General features: G+C 49.8%; 1 protein-coding gene across 1 annotated transcript; it reads left to right on the top strand.

The window, feature by feature from the left end:
* Positions 1 to 3,230: 3,230 nt before the first annotated feature.
* FPR1 (formyl peptide receptor 1) lies at positions 3,231 to 10,266 on the top strand. The gene is made up of 2 exons (XM_040978056.1): positions 3,231 to 3,303; positions 8,057 to 10,266. Exon 2 carries the CDS (start codon positions 8,068 to 8,070, stop codon positions 9,118 to 9,120), a length of 1,053 nt encoding a protein of 350 aa, XP_040833990.1. The 5' UTR covers positions 3,231 to 3,303; positions 8,057 to 8,067; the 3' UTR covers positions 9,121 to 10,266.
* The last annotated feature ends 1,809 nt before the right edge of the window (positions 10,267 to 12,075 follow it).

The following is a 12,075-nucleotide window of genomic DNA, read 5'->3' as shown; positions in this document are numbered from 1 at the left end:
CATGTGTGAGGCGTCCTCTAGTCCCAGGACAAGGACTGTTGGTGTTCCAAGAAACAGCATCAGCTGGACTCTGCCAGCAGGTTCTGAGAAAGGGTCCACCCATACCACCCAGCCCTGGAAAAGTGACCGGTAAATGTGCCAAGCCCTGGTATCCCTCACAAGGGGACATCCACCTTTGTCACCCTCAGCACAGATACCAGGGAGGCTGACACGAAGCTCTCTGGGACAAAGACGCCCAAATCCATCTCAAAACCACGCTCCTACCTGTGCCAGCTGCAGCCGACTAGACCACTGTGCCACCCGCACAACTGATGCTAAGATAAAAAGTCACACAGAGGCTCAAGTCCTGGGCTTACCTAGAACCAAAGACAACCATACCCTGCATTCCGGCTAACCTACCATTGTCCTACTCCCTGGTCTCTCTCACTTATTACACAGGAACCTATGCTATGTTCTTTAAAAAAAAAAAAAACAAGGCCTGCAGATATTTTTATTCCCAATTCATAGCTCAAGCAACTGAGACTGGGTATAGTTAACTGGAGCTCAAGTTCAGCTCACTGCTTGTTTTTGTCACAAGGCAAGAATGGTTTTACTATATTTTAAAAATATATATATTTACTTACTTTTATCTGAAAGATTTATAGAGAGAGAAGGAGAGAAAGAGATCTTTCATCTGTTGGTCCATTCCCCAAATGGGTGCAACAGCCAGAGACGGCTCAATCCAAAGCCAGGAGCTTTTTTCTGAGTTTCCCACATGAGTGCTCGAGAACTTGAACCATCCTCCATTGCTTTTCCAGGCACATGATCAGGGAGCTGGATTGGCAGTGCAACTGCCAGGACATGAACCAGTGCCCATACGGATGCCAGTGCTTAATGGTGGAGGATTAGCCTGTTGAGGCCAGGTCCTACTCCTTTCTTTCAATCAAGTTTTATTGGCCTGTAGTCATGCTCACCGTTTACCTGCCATCCAAGGCCCTGGTGGGGCTCTCCCAGCAGAGCTGCAGAGCTGTGCCTGAGACCCTATGAGTGGCCTGTACCTTGTGGAATATTGCCCTTCTAGCCCTTTACAAAAAGGCTCTCTGACCCTTAGGCGAAATGACTTGCCCATCTCCAAGCAAACGATAATGGACCTGAGGCTCCAGCCCAGGCTGGGCTTCTTGGGTCAGATACTTCTGCTGCTGCAGGTGTCAGAAATAGTTGCTGCACGGCCATGGTCAGGGATTCCCCCGGTCCAGGCCAGTCCCGTGCCACTTCCCCCTTGGCCTTACCCAGATTAAGCAATATGGTCACACCAGGAATGTGAGTGCTGAGGCCTTCCTCTTCTCCACCTTCGTCACTCGGGGCTACACACAATTGCCTCTGTCCACTTGGGCAACCTGCTGAGTTAGGGCCATTCGGCAGGGAGGACCAAACCTCCTTGGGTTTCAGTAAAAGACGATAATGGGAGACGTGAGGGGGCATGCCAAGGGGTCCAGTTTCACGCGGAAAAGCTAGACCAAAGAGTTAAAGTTTTTTCAGATGCGTCCTCGCCATGGGTGTCCCCCATCCCCCGTCCTTGTTTTCTTGGTGTGCAATGGTGGCCGCACTCTTCATTTTCATCCCCACACTCAGTTTCAGTTTTCTTGCCACTCTCAGATGCCTTCACACTCGTTGCCCTTTTCATGTTGAGTAACGTTGGAAATATAGCTTATATGCAGGACTCCAAATAAACTCCTCTAAGTCCATAGTGGAAAGTGCCCCATTTATGATCCAAAATACCCAGTAACTTCCCGTTCCATTGCTGTCCTCCTGGCTTGAGGTGCTTTCTTGTGGAGTCAACAGCTATGGCAGCTCTTTTGTGACCAGCAGGTGGGAATTCCCAGCAAGAAAAGCACCATATTGTGGATGATAAAATGGAAGAATCAAGATAAGCAGAGGTCTCAATGATCTTATTTGTCTAGAAACCCATCTAGCTGAGATTGAGTGCCTATAACCCCAAACTCTGGAATCCAAAATCCTCCAAAATATGAAGATCTTTGAAAGCCACAAGTGGAAAATTCCATATCATGAAGATATTGCCTGAGATTTTGCTCAGGGCATAGCTGTCAGGTATGTGGAAAGAGTGATCCTGTCCCCAAGGCCATTACATATATACAAATAGCCCATGATCTGATAAAACCCACAATCTGAGATACTTCTAGTCTCAGGGCGTTCAGGTCATCTGTACTGTTTGCCTCCAAAATTATTCTTATTTATTGGAAAGGCAGATATACAGAGAGAAGGAGAAACAGAGAGAAAGATCTTCCGTCCCCTGGTTCACTCCCCAAGTGGCTGCAACAGCTGGTGTTGAGCTGATCCGAAGCCAGGAGCCAGGAGTTTTTTCTGAGTCTCCATGTGGGTGCAGGGTCCCAAGGTCCTGGCCCATCCTCTATTGCTTTCCCAGGTCACAAGCAGGGAGCTGAATGGGAAGTGGAATAGCCAGGGCATGAATTGGTGCCCATATGGAATCCCAGTACAGTCAAAGTGAAGATTTAGCCACTAAGCTATCGTGCTGGGTCCCCTCCAAAATTCTTGTAAAGTAAACCATAAGTATTGGCTTTGGTTTCCTCTGCTGTTATACGTTAAAATTACTTATTGAAAGTGCCCTAACTGAAACTACAGGAATATTGCTTTTAGAATTATTGTTCTTACTTCTGGGACAGTATCAATCCTCCTGTTTTTGTTCAAATACTCCGATCCCCTTGGGTAATACCTGATTGCAAAGAGAATGCCGTTTCTTTGAGCCAGAAAGCTACAAATGCAAGCAGAGGACAACGGGGATGGCTGGGTGGAACAGACTTTGTCCGTCCGAATGTCCCACCTTCTCTGGTGGTCTTATCTGACTGTGTCTTTCTGGTTCCTGCTTCTTTCTTCCTCCTCCGTCTTTCAATGCTCACTGACTCCGTCTCAGTGCCTGCTCCTTGCTTTATCTTGATTCTTGGAAAGAGAAGGAGCCTGGGCTCAGACCAGACATTCTTTGGACTTTGAGCTTGACAGGGCCAAACCTCTGTAACCCAGAGAAGCCTCAGGGTGAGGAAAATCAGGTCCAACCCACGCTTCCAGTGCTGTGAAGGTAGGCACCATATTGTGCATTACTGGGGGCACTGTGAGTCACCAGGAACCCTAATTTCTTATTTCCTGTTGCTCAACAGTTTCAGTTCCTCTCTCCCTCCCCTCCTTTGATGGGTCGTCTCTCCTGAGACTATTAGAACCCCAGCCACTCTCCCTAGGAAACCAGAACTCAGAGCTACGCAGAGTGAGGACCACAGCTGGTGGAGTATCCAGGTGAGGCCCTGGTGCCAGGGAGCTGGGGAGTTTGACGAGGGTAGACTCTTGGGTACTATTGACTGTTTGGAGTGAGATGTAGAGAAACAGGAGGCCAAGAGCCAAATACAGAAAGCATTAAAACTCTTTCAGGATGTGTTAAGGAAGTGGCTGGAGGTGGAATCAAAAGGAGGATGTGGAATGAAAAAAGATGTTCAGATAAGAGACCGAGGAGCCTGTCAGGTGCTTCTGAGAACGGTGGGGAGAAGATTGGTGCCGCGCGAGAGAGGGGAGACGTGTGAAAGAAGAAAGCGGTTGATGAATGAGTGTGGGATCTGGAGGACAGCTAGAGATGAGAGAAAAGTAGTTCACAAGAAGACAGGCGTGCGGTGCGTGGCAAGCAGAGCAGCTGTGAGTGGGGACATGAGAGGAGGCTATACCTGGAAGAAACAGCGTGGAAGGCACAGAGGAGTCTCCATGTGAGGAGCCTGGTGGTGGGTGTTACACAGAAATGGTCAGCAGAATTCAGTTGTGCCCACTCCGGCTCTGGCCTTCCGTCAAAGCCAGAGCTGCCTCTGCCCCACGGTGGAGGTGGTGTTTGCTGAATACTGAGCTTGTGGAGATCAGGAACAAAGTGCAGCTGTGGCATGGCAGGGTTCAACAGACGGTAGCCACAAGGTTTGCAAGTGACAGCGCTATGTCACAGCTTTCTGCCCCGATGTGCACCATCAGTCACTGAGACATCTTCCTTACTCATGGTGTCAACCTGTTCAAATGCAGAATTTTCAAACAGTCCTTGGGGGCTTCTTGGCAATTGAGGGAGACGTTAGAAGTGTGCCAGGAAGATGTTGGCAAGCCATTCCTGAGATTATAGAGAATCAAGGTGCTACATAGCAGTATAAGCCACTTATGCAATTTTATTTTTTAATTTTTTATTGATTTCGTTACGAGTGAGAGGTGATGCGAGACCACACCCTCTCAGATGGATCCTTCTTCCTCAAATGGCTCCATCAGCTATGGCTGGCCTGGGTTGCCAGGGGCTCAATCCAGATCATCCGCATGGGTGGCAAGGCCACCAGCTGCCACCTCCCACTGTCTGTACTGGCAGGTAGTTGGAGACATGAGTGCAGGCAGGACTTGAACCCAGGCCCTGGGATCCACGCTGTGGGCGTCTTAACAACTACGTTAAATGCCTGCCGCCCATGTACAATTTGTCTTGAGGCAATTTTTTAAAGAAGGAAAAAAAAAAGGTCAAATTAATTTTACTCTTTTATTTGAACTTGGCTAGGCAAATTATTATTTCAACATGCAGACCTCATAAAAAGTATTAATGAGATCTTTTACATTTCTTTCTTGATACAAACCCTTGGAAATCTGTTGGAAATCTGACTCTTTTCAAATGCTCTAAGTCTCCAGTAAGCAAAATAAACACCCCTAAGTGTTAGATGATGGCCAAAGACCGCCCACTGGTGGAATATCAGCAAGTTGTCCAAAGTTGTAACGGAAACTTTATTGGAAAATCCGCTTCTGGCTCTCCTTCGCACAGTGCAGAGGGCAGAGAAAGAAAGAGAAAAGGGCGGCTGAGATATGTATGGGGGAGTTTTATACCCCTCTAGACACGTGGGCTGGCAAAGGGGCTGTCTGTGCCCTAATTAGGTAATGAATGTCCGTTCAGGTGTGTCATTGGTCTGCTGGAATCCCTCCAGGCCGGTGTTGTAACTGGCTCCTGTGGCCCCTCCTGTTGCAGGCTGAAGCCTGGGAGACATGCTGGGTCTGGAGTGGGCCCAGCCCCTCGCCTGCAGCACCCTGCGTAGCCGTCACTAGCAATATTCAGTACATACTATGTACCAACCACTGACTTGGGCTATAACGTGTCTATTGATTGCTTCCTCACAAGAGACTTTTTTTTCTTTTCAAAGATTTATTTGCTTTTATTGGAAAGGCAAATATACAGGGGAGAGGAGAGACAGAGAGGAAAATCTTCAATCAGATGGTTCACTCCCTAAGCAGCTACAACAGCTGAAACTGAGTCAATCTGAAGCCAGGAGCCAGGACCTTAATCTGGGTCTCCCGCACAGGTACAGGGTCCCAAGGCTTTGGGCCGTCCTCAACTGCTTTCCCAGGCCACAGGCAGGGAGCTGGATGGGAAGCAGGGCCACCGGGATTAGAACTGGCACCCGTATTGGCTTCCTGGCAAGTTCAAGGTGAGGTCTTTAGCTGTTACCCTATTGCGCCGGGCCCAAGACTTTTCAGGAAGCTGGCTGCAAATTTAGAAAAAAAAAAAAAAAAAACTCTTGGCAAGGACTGGGCATGGACTTTGCTTATCAGATCTGAGGAAGTCTCATACCCAATGTGTACTTCAGCAGATGTTTCTGTCACGCTCACCTTCGCCCCAGACAATGCCATCCCCCATCCCACTCACCTGGACAGGACCGTCCCAGGTCCAAGCGTGGAACGGGGTCTCCTGTGCTGACTTCCTCTAAAACAGATCACATCCCCATGACCCTGAGATGCAGGGTCGCCGTGCACGGATGCGTCTGACCTGGCTCTGCTTTGCCTGTCAGAACAGAAGTGGGAAGGAGGCCCCATGACCCATGTGAAGGAGGGGCGGAGCGTGAGCGTGCGTGCACGTTCTGTAGATAGTTCTGCATCTCCGTGAGTGCCTGTCAAGCTCCCGGTCGCCGAAGCTCCCTCTCTCCATTTTTCTTGTGCCCACCCACCATTTTTAAATGGAAATTCTGGTAAAATACATGTAACACAAAGTTGGCCGCTTTAACCATGTAAAAAATGTTTTAGCCTCAACTTTACTATTTTGGGGGAAAAGTCTTTTTTATTTCTTGATGATCTTTACACACTTAGGGTGCGAAGGGTCAAGGGCTACAGGAAAGTGGGTAAGACCATTGTTTCCACATTCTCGTTTTTCCTTCCTGTATCTGGGGAAATGGGGAAGACAAAAGGAGAAGCCACATCCACCCTCCCACCCATCCCAGGGTCCCCGATGTGGGGCATGCTCGGAGGGTCCTGCTCAAGTGGCTTCGACAGTTCAACTGTTCTGAATTGCTGCCAGTCCCACCATTCCAAGCACAATGAAAACTCTTCAGAATCCACTGGCTGACATAGTCCACCTCAGAGTGTCCATCTGCCCAGATTTTCACTGCCAACACTTGGCTGGGGCAGTTGATCAATTTGTTCTCTTGTCTGTCATGATGTCAAGAGTCCTCTGCAGGCTTCAATGGAGTGCCATGTCCTCCATGTGCACCTGGCTATGCTGTCCACTGCTCCATCTGAGCCACTGAGGGGGCTCAGCTTTGACACATGCACTCCATAGTCAGACCACAGAACCTGCAATTCTATTCACGGTTGGAGTTCTGAGTCCAGCAGTTTAGTTGGGAGATCCCCAAAGAAACTTTGTCTGAGGTGATCCCAGACCAGATTCTTGTGTGTGCTTACCAGTGCAGGGTCAGGCACAGACTGTTGCCCCAATCAGCCTATGCATTTGCTGGCAGTTGCAATTGCTGGGTCAGTTCTCCCTTCAGCCCCGTCTTCTACACAAACCAATGGGTGTTGGAGCCCAGCCCAGTCCTACCTACCCCACACTCCGCCCTCATGCGAACCAGTGGGAACTGCAGCCTAGCCGGAGTAACCCACTATAACCCCCACCAGGCCTGCCCTCTGCCCTGGTTCCCGTGCTTGCCGGTATGTACAGCAGACCAGTCCAGTCTGTGCCGCATCCCATTCCACTTTAACCATTTTAATGTATGACTTGGTGGTGGTAGACACATTTGTCGTGTTTTGTAGCTGTCACCACTGCGTGGTCCCAGAACGTTGATCTCACAGCCATTCCCCAGGGCATCCCTGTTCTTCCTTTCCCCAGACCCTTGATAACCACCAGTCTGCTTCTGTCCTGCAGGCATTTGCCTGTTTGGGGTATTTCATACAAATGAAATGTGTGTAGCCCTTTTCTGTTTTGCATAACGTGCATAGTTCATCTATGCACACACTATGTATCGCTGCTGTGTTCCTTGTAAAATTTCAAGGGATGGAGAGACCATACTTTGCAGATCGGTTTCTCTGTGATGGAACATCTGGGCCGTGTCTGCCTCTGACTCTTGTCAACATTTGTATACAATTGATCTCTGTTTGCATACCTGTTTCCCCCACATTTTTGGCCCAATATTTTTTCACTTAGGGGCAAGAAACTTGTATTTATTTTTAAGTTTTATCTTATTTATTTGAAAGGCAGAATTACACACAGAGGGAGAGAGATTTAAATTCCACTGACTGACTCACTCCCCAAATGAGCACAATGATCAGGGCTGGGTCAGGCCAGAGCCAAGAGCCTGCAACTCCAACTGGGTCTTTCACATGAGCCATTTTCTGCTGTTTTCCTGGATTCATCATCAAGGATGCTCAACGATTCAGGCTGGCGCTCATATGGAATGCTGGTAGCATCCCAAGCAGCGACTTCAGCTGCGGGCAACAGTGCCAGTCCCAGGAATCTTGCATCAGTCACGCAAGTGGCCTAGTAGGTGGCTTGCCTGTTGAAAAGTGTAGGAATATGTTGTAAAATTTTGCCCAACAGATGTGGTGGCAGCTGGCTGACTTACATCTGTGAGTAAGCACCGGGCATGGTGCCAAGGATGTCTTGGATGGAAAGAGCTGGGAAGATGAAGGAGTTGAGAATGGGAAAGCTGCTGGGTGCAAAAGAATGGGGACATGGAGGAGCTGCCTGCAGCTTCACAGCTGAGAAATGACTATTGCTGACCTATTCCAGGTGTGGACAAGATGGACGCCAATTCCTCTCTTCCCATGAATCAGTCTGCAGCAGTTCAGGTCATACCTGCTGGCTATGTCGTCCTGAACATCTTCTCGTATTTGATCCTTGGCGTCACCTTCGTCCTGGGTGTGCTGGGCAACGGGCTTGTGATCTGGGTGACCGGCTTCCGCATGACACACACGGTCACTACCATCTCTTACCTGAACCTGGCCCTGGCCGATTTCTCCTTCACCTCCACTCTGCCGTTCATCATTGTCACCAGGGCCATGGGGGGACACTGGGCATTTGGCTGGTTCCTGTGCAAGCTCATTTTCACGATAGTGGACGTCAACCTGTTTGGGAGCGTCTTCTTGATCGCCCTCATTGCTCTCGACCGCTGTGTCTGTGTCCTGTTCCCAGTCTGGGCCCAGAACCATCGCAATGTCAGTCTGGCCAAGAAGGTGATCTTTGGACCCTGGATTTGCGCTCTGCTCCTCACCTTGCCAGTTATCATTCGTGTGACGACGACGACTCTTCCGATAGGCAAAACAGCCTGTGGTTTTGACTGGTCTCCCTGGACAAGCGACCCCACAGAGAAGAGGAAGGTAGCTGCTACCATGTTGCTTGTCAGAGGGATCATCCGTTTCATCATCGGTTTCAGCACACCCATGTCCATTGTGGCCATCTGCTATGGGCTCATCGCCAGAAAGATCCGCAGACAGGGCATGATGAAATCCAGCCGACCTTTGAGGGTACTCTCCTTTGTTGTGGCTTCCTTTGTTCTCTGCTGGTCCCCCTATCAGATCGCAGCCCTCATAGCCACAGTCAGAATCAAGGAGCTCTTGCTCGGAATGGGCCAAGAACTTAGAATTGCATTGGATGTGACAAGCTACCTGGCCTTCTTCAACAGCTGCCTCAACCCCATGCTCTACGTCTTCATGGGCCAGGACTTCCGAGAGAGACTCCTGCGCTCCCTGCCTGCCAGTCTGGAGAGGGCCCTGAGTGAGGACTCGGCCCAGACTAGTGACACAGGAACCAGCTCGACCTCGGCTCCTGCAGGGGCTGAGTTACAGGCCGTGTGAGAAGTGAGCAAGACAACACGGGAACTCCCCTTTCCTGCTTCATTCCAGCTGGAGCTACTGAACCACACACATGCCTTGCCCGTCTTCGTATTACCCACTCACCACACAGAAATTTCTTTGTGCCCTGGATTTGGGAAGAAGAAATAGACTTTAAAGCTACCACTGGCGCCTTTTGTCATTGCTGCACTTGAGCAGGTGGGAAGAGGTGTGATCTAAATAACCCAAAAGAGTCCTGAGTGACAGTCATTGCTCTAACGACCTCCAACTACATGGTCCCTCTAAGGAGAACACAGTGTTAGGGGAAACTATGAAAGGTAAGGCTTCCATTCAGACAAGAAGCAGAAGAGGGTCGGGGTGACCGGGCACAAACACAAAGCTTTCAAGATTCCAGCTGTGGCTCCTTAGTCCCGTAAGCTAAGCAGAAGACTGCCTAAACCCCTTGTAGAATACATCTTGGGAAGTCATCTCTCCTCTCCACAAGATCTGTGTTCTGAGTGGAGTTGATGAGCCCAGCACGAACGCAGGCGTTTCCCTCAAGTTCCTTAGCAGGTTCTTTCACAAGGCTTTTCAATGTAGAGCCCAGTTTACAAAAGTTCAGCAGTGTGGAAATACAGAGGAGTTGGCCGGAAATGTGCAAGTCTCATTCTGGTTGGACTCAAGACACCTTAAAGCCTGCCCTTCTCCCCACCCCCACCCACCGCCATCTAAGTTTCTACTGTCTATTTATTTATTTATTTTACATTGCAGAGAAATTTACCTATTGTTCTATGCGCTCTTACTGTCTAAGTCTCTTTTCTTAATCAAAGACACCATTTTCCTTAAGGTTTCTAGCGTCAAATCTTAACAGGATCATCACAATTAACACCCACAGCCATCACCATTACGTTATAAATAAGAAAGAGAAAAGGAGAGAGAACTGGCAGAAGGAAGGGAGTAGAGGGACAGCCTAGGAGTGTCCAGTGTCAACAGAAAAGTTTACACACTGATTTCATGCCCGATCAAGGGCAGACAGACTCAACGGGGCCTTTCTATGCAGCCCCCAACAGGTAGCCAGTTAAGGCTGCCCACTGACCTCCAAGCCTCTAGGGGGCACTGCCTGATCTTTGCCACCCACCCACAGACTTCAATAAATGGTGCTTTGAACAATTTCCTTCTGGAACTCTTGCGATTGTGTATCCAGTAACTTTCCAGCTCACCCCTCCCCCCCCCCCCCCCCCCCCCCCCCACCGATGGCCCTGGTTTCCACAATTTGTTAGGAAGAGAGAGAACAGAGTGTGTGAGCTGAATAAGGAGATGTAGAGGATGAGAGCTTAGACTGCAAGGTGCAGATAGAAGCCACTTCATGACATTTGGTTCCCCCAAGGCCGGGGTGTTCTCTCTGCAGCTAGCCTCACCGTGTGGTTCCAGGGAGCAGTTTTAACTCGAGGTTGGGCTTGAGTGGCTTCTGTAACTTGCAACCAAATCACCAATTCCAAAGATACCTACACATGTAGCCAGAATGGACACACGTTGTACATGATGAAGGGACTGGGGAAGCTGCTATATTCCGTGCAACTCCCTGGGGACCTTCAGGTCTCAGATAGACTCACGAGGGAATAAAGGAACATGTGGCACAAGAACAAGTGTAAACAGCAGTCCCCTTGTGCCCCAGGGGTATTAAAGTCCCACCGTGAAAGTGCCGCCATGGAACATCAACCCCTCTGACAGAACCTGAGCATCCAGCATTCAGGGGCGGGGGCCAGCGCTGTGGAGCCGTGGGATGCCTGCGCGGAGCCCCAGCTGCTCGTTTCCAGGCCATTCCCTGCTGACATACCTGCAAAGGCAGCAGATCACAGCACAAGGACTTGTGGCCCTGCCACCTACACGGGAGCTCCTGGCTTCCGCCCAGTCCAGCTCTGGCTGCTGCAGCCACTTGGGGAAATGAACCAGACGGTGGAAAATCCCCTCTCAATGTCTCTGTCTTTCAAATAAAAGAAATCCGTTTTTTTAAAAGTAGACTACACTGTCAGACACCGTATCAGTCAAATTGGCACTAAGTGCCTGAGGCTGAGGTAATAAAAGAACAGATTTATGTCGTCACGAGGTTCTAGAAGTTCGGACTGGTGGCCACCTGCTGTGTGGCTTTCTTGCCAGCAGAGTCTTGAAGCTGTGCAGGCTGTCACGTGGTGAGAGGGGAGAGTAACTTGAACTTGTGTGGCTGTCAGTATATCCTCTGGTCCCTTCCCCTTCTTAGAAAGCAACCAGCACCTGAATCACAGCTTCCACTGATGTCCTTCCAGACTCCTGACCGCTGTCCCATGGCTTTGCTCACTTAACTTCGCCGTAAGATAACATTCCAACCCTCTTCAAGAGCTCACCAGGGGGACTCAATTCTAGCATCGATGTTGGGGGGCTGAATCCCAAAAGCCGTAGCATCCATAGCAGACCATCATTCGGTTGCCTGCAAAGAATGGACCTTTTTCATCGTGAAAAACCCACATATTTGGTGTGAAAAGGGAAAGTTGTGAATGGCAGAGTGGAGTTTTCCCTCAGTCGTCCGACTGATCATCACAAATCAGCCCCAAAGTTCTGACCGCCATAAACTTGAAGAAGAAGGAAGCTCTGGGTCCTTGGGTCCCTGGGGGTGGGGGGCAGGTGTTCCAGCCCAGCGGCAATGGCTCTGACCCAGGGATCCTTCTGGCAAGTGGGAGGACCTCCCCGGTTCCTGTCACTCAAGTAGCCCAACTCCATTTCTGTCTCTTGTTGAGCAACTCTGGTCAGACGTGTCTGAAGCTTGAGACATGCTCTCCGCCTGTCTGTAACTCCGAGAAACCCGGGATGAGACTGCACAGGAAGTGTGCTTGTATGAGGCCACAGGTCCCCGGGGGCGGTGGGGTACTCAGGGGCTCAGCTCCTGGTTCCCTAAGAGGTGGTGCTGGGCACCCAGGGTCCTGGGACGTGTCTGTCCCACTTCAT

Source organism: Ochotona curzoniae, unplaced genomic scaffold (genome assembly GCF_017591425.1).
Source record: "Ochotona curzoniae isolate NIBS_2020 unplaced genomic scaffold, NIBS_Ocur_1.0 contig_2861, whole genome shotgun sequence".
Lineage (NCBI taxonomy): Eukaryota > Metazoa > Chordata > Mammalia > Lagomorpha > Ochotonidae > Ochotona > Ochotona curzoniae.
Note: the sequence above shows the minus strand (reverse complement) of the source record. Positions and strands in the feature narration are given on the sequence as shown.

Bases quoted from the DNA above. Each gene is read 5' to 3' on its own strand.
- FPR1 (XM_040978056.1), top strand. From the start codon at position 8,068: ATGGACGCCAATTCCTCTCTTCCCATGAATCAGTCTGCAGCAGTTCAG.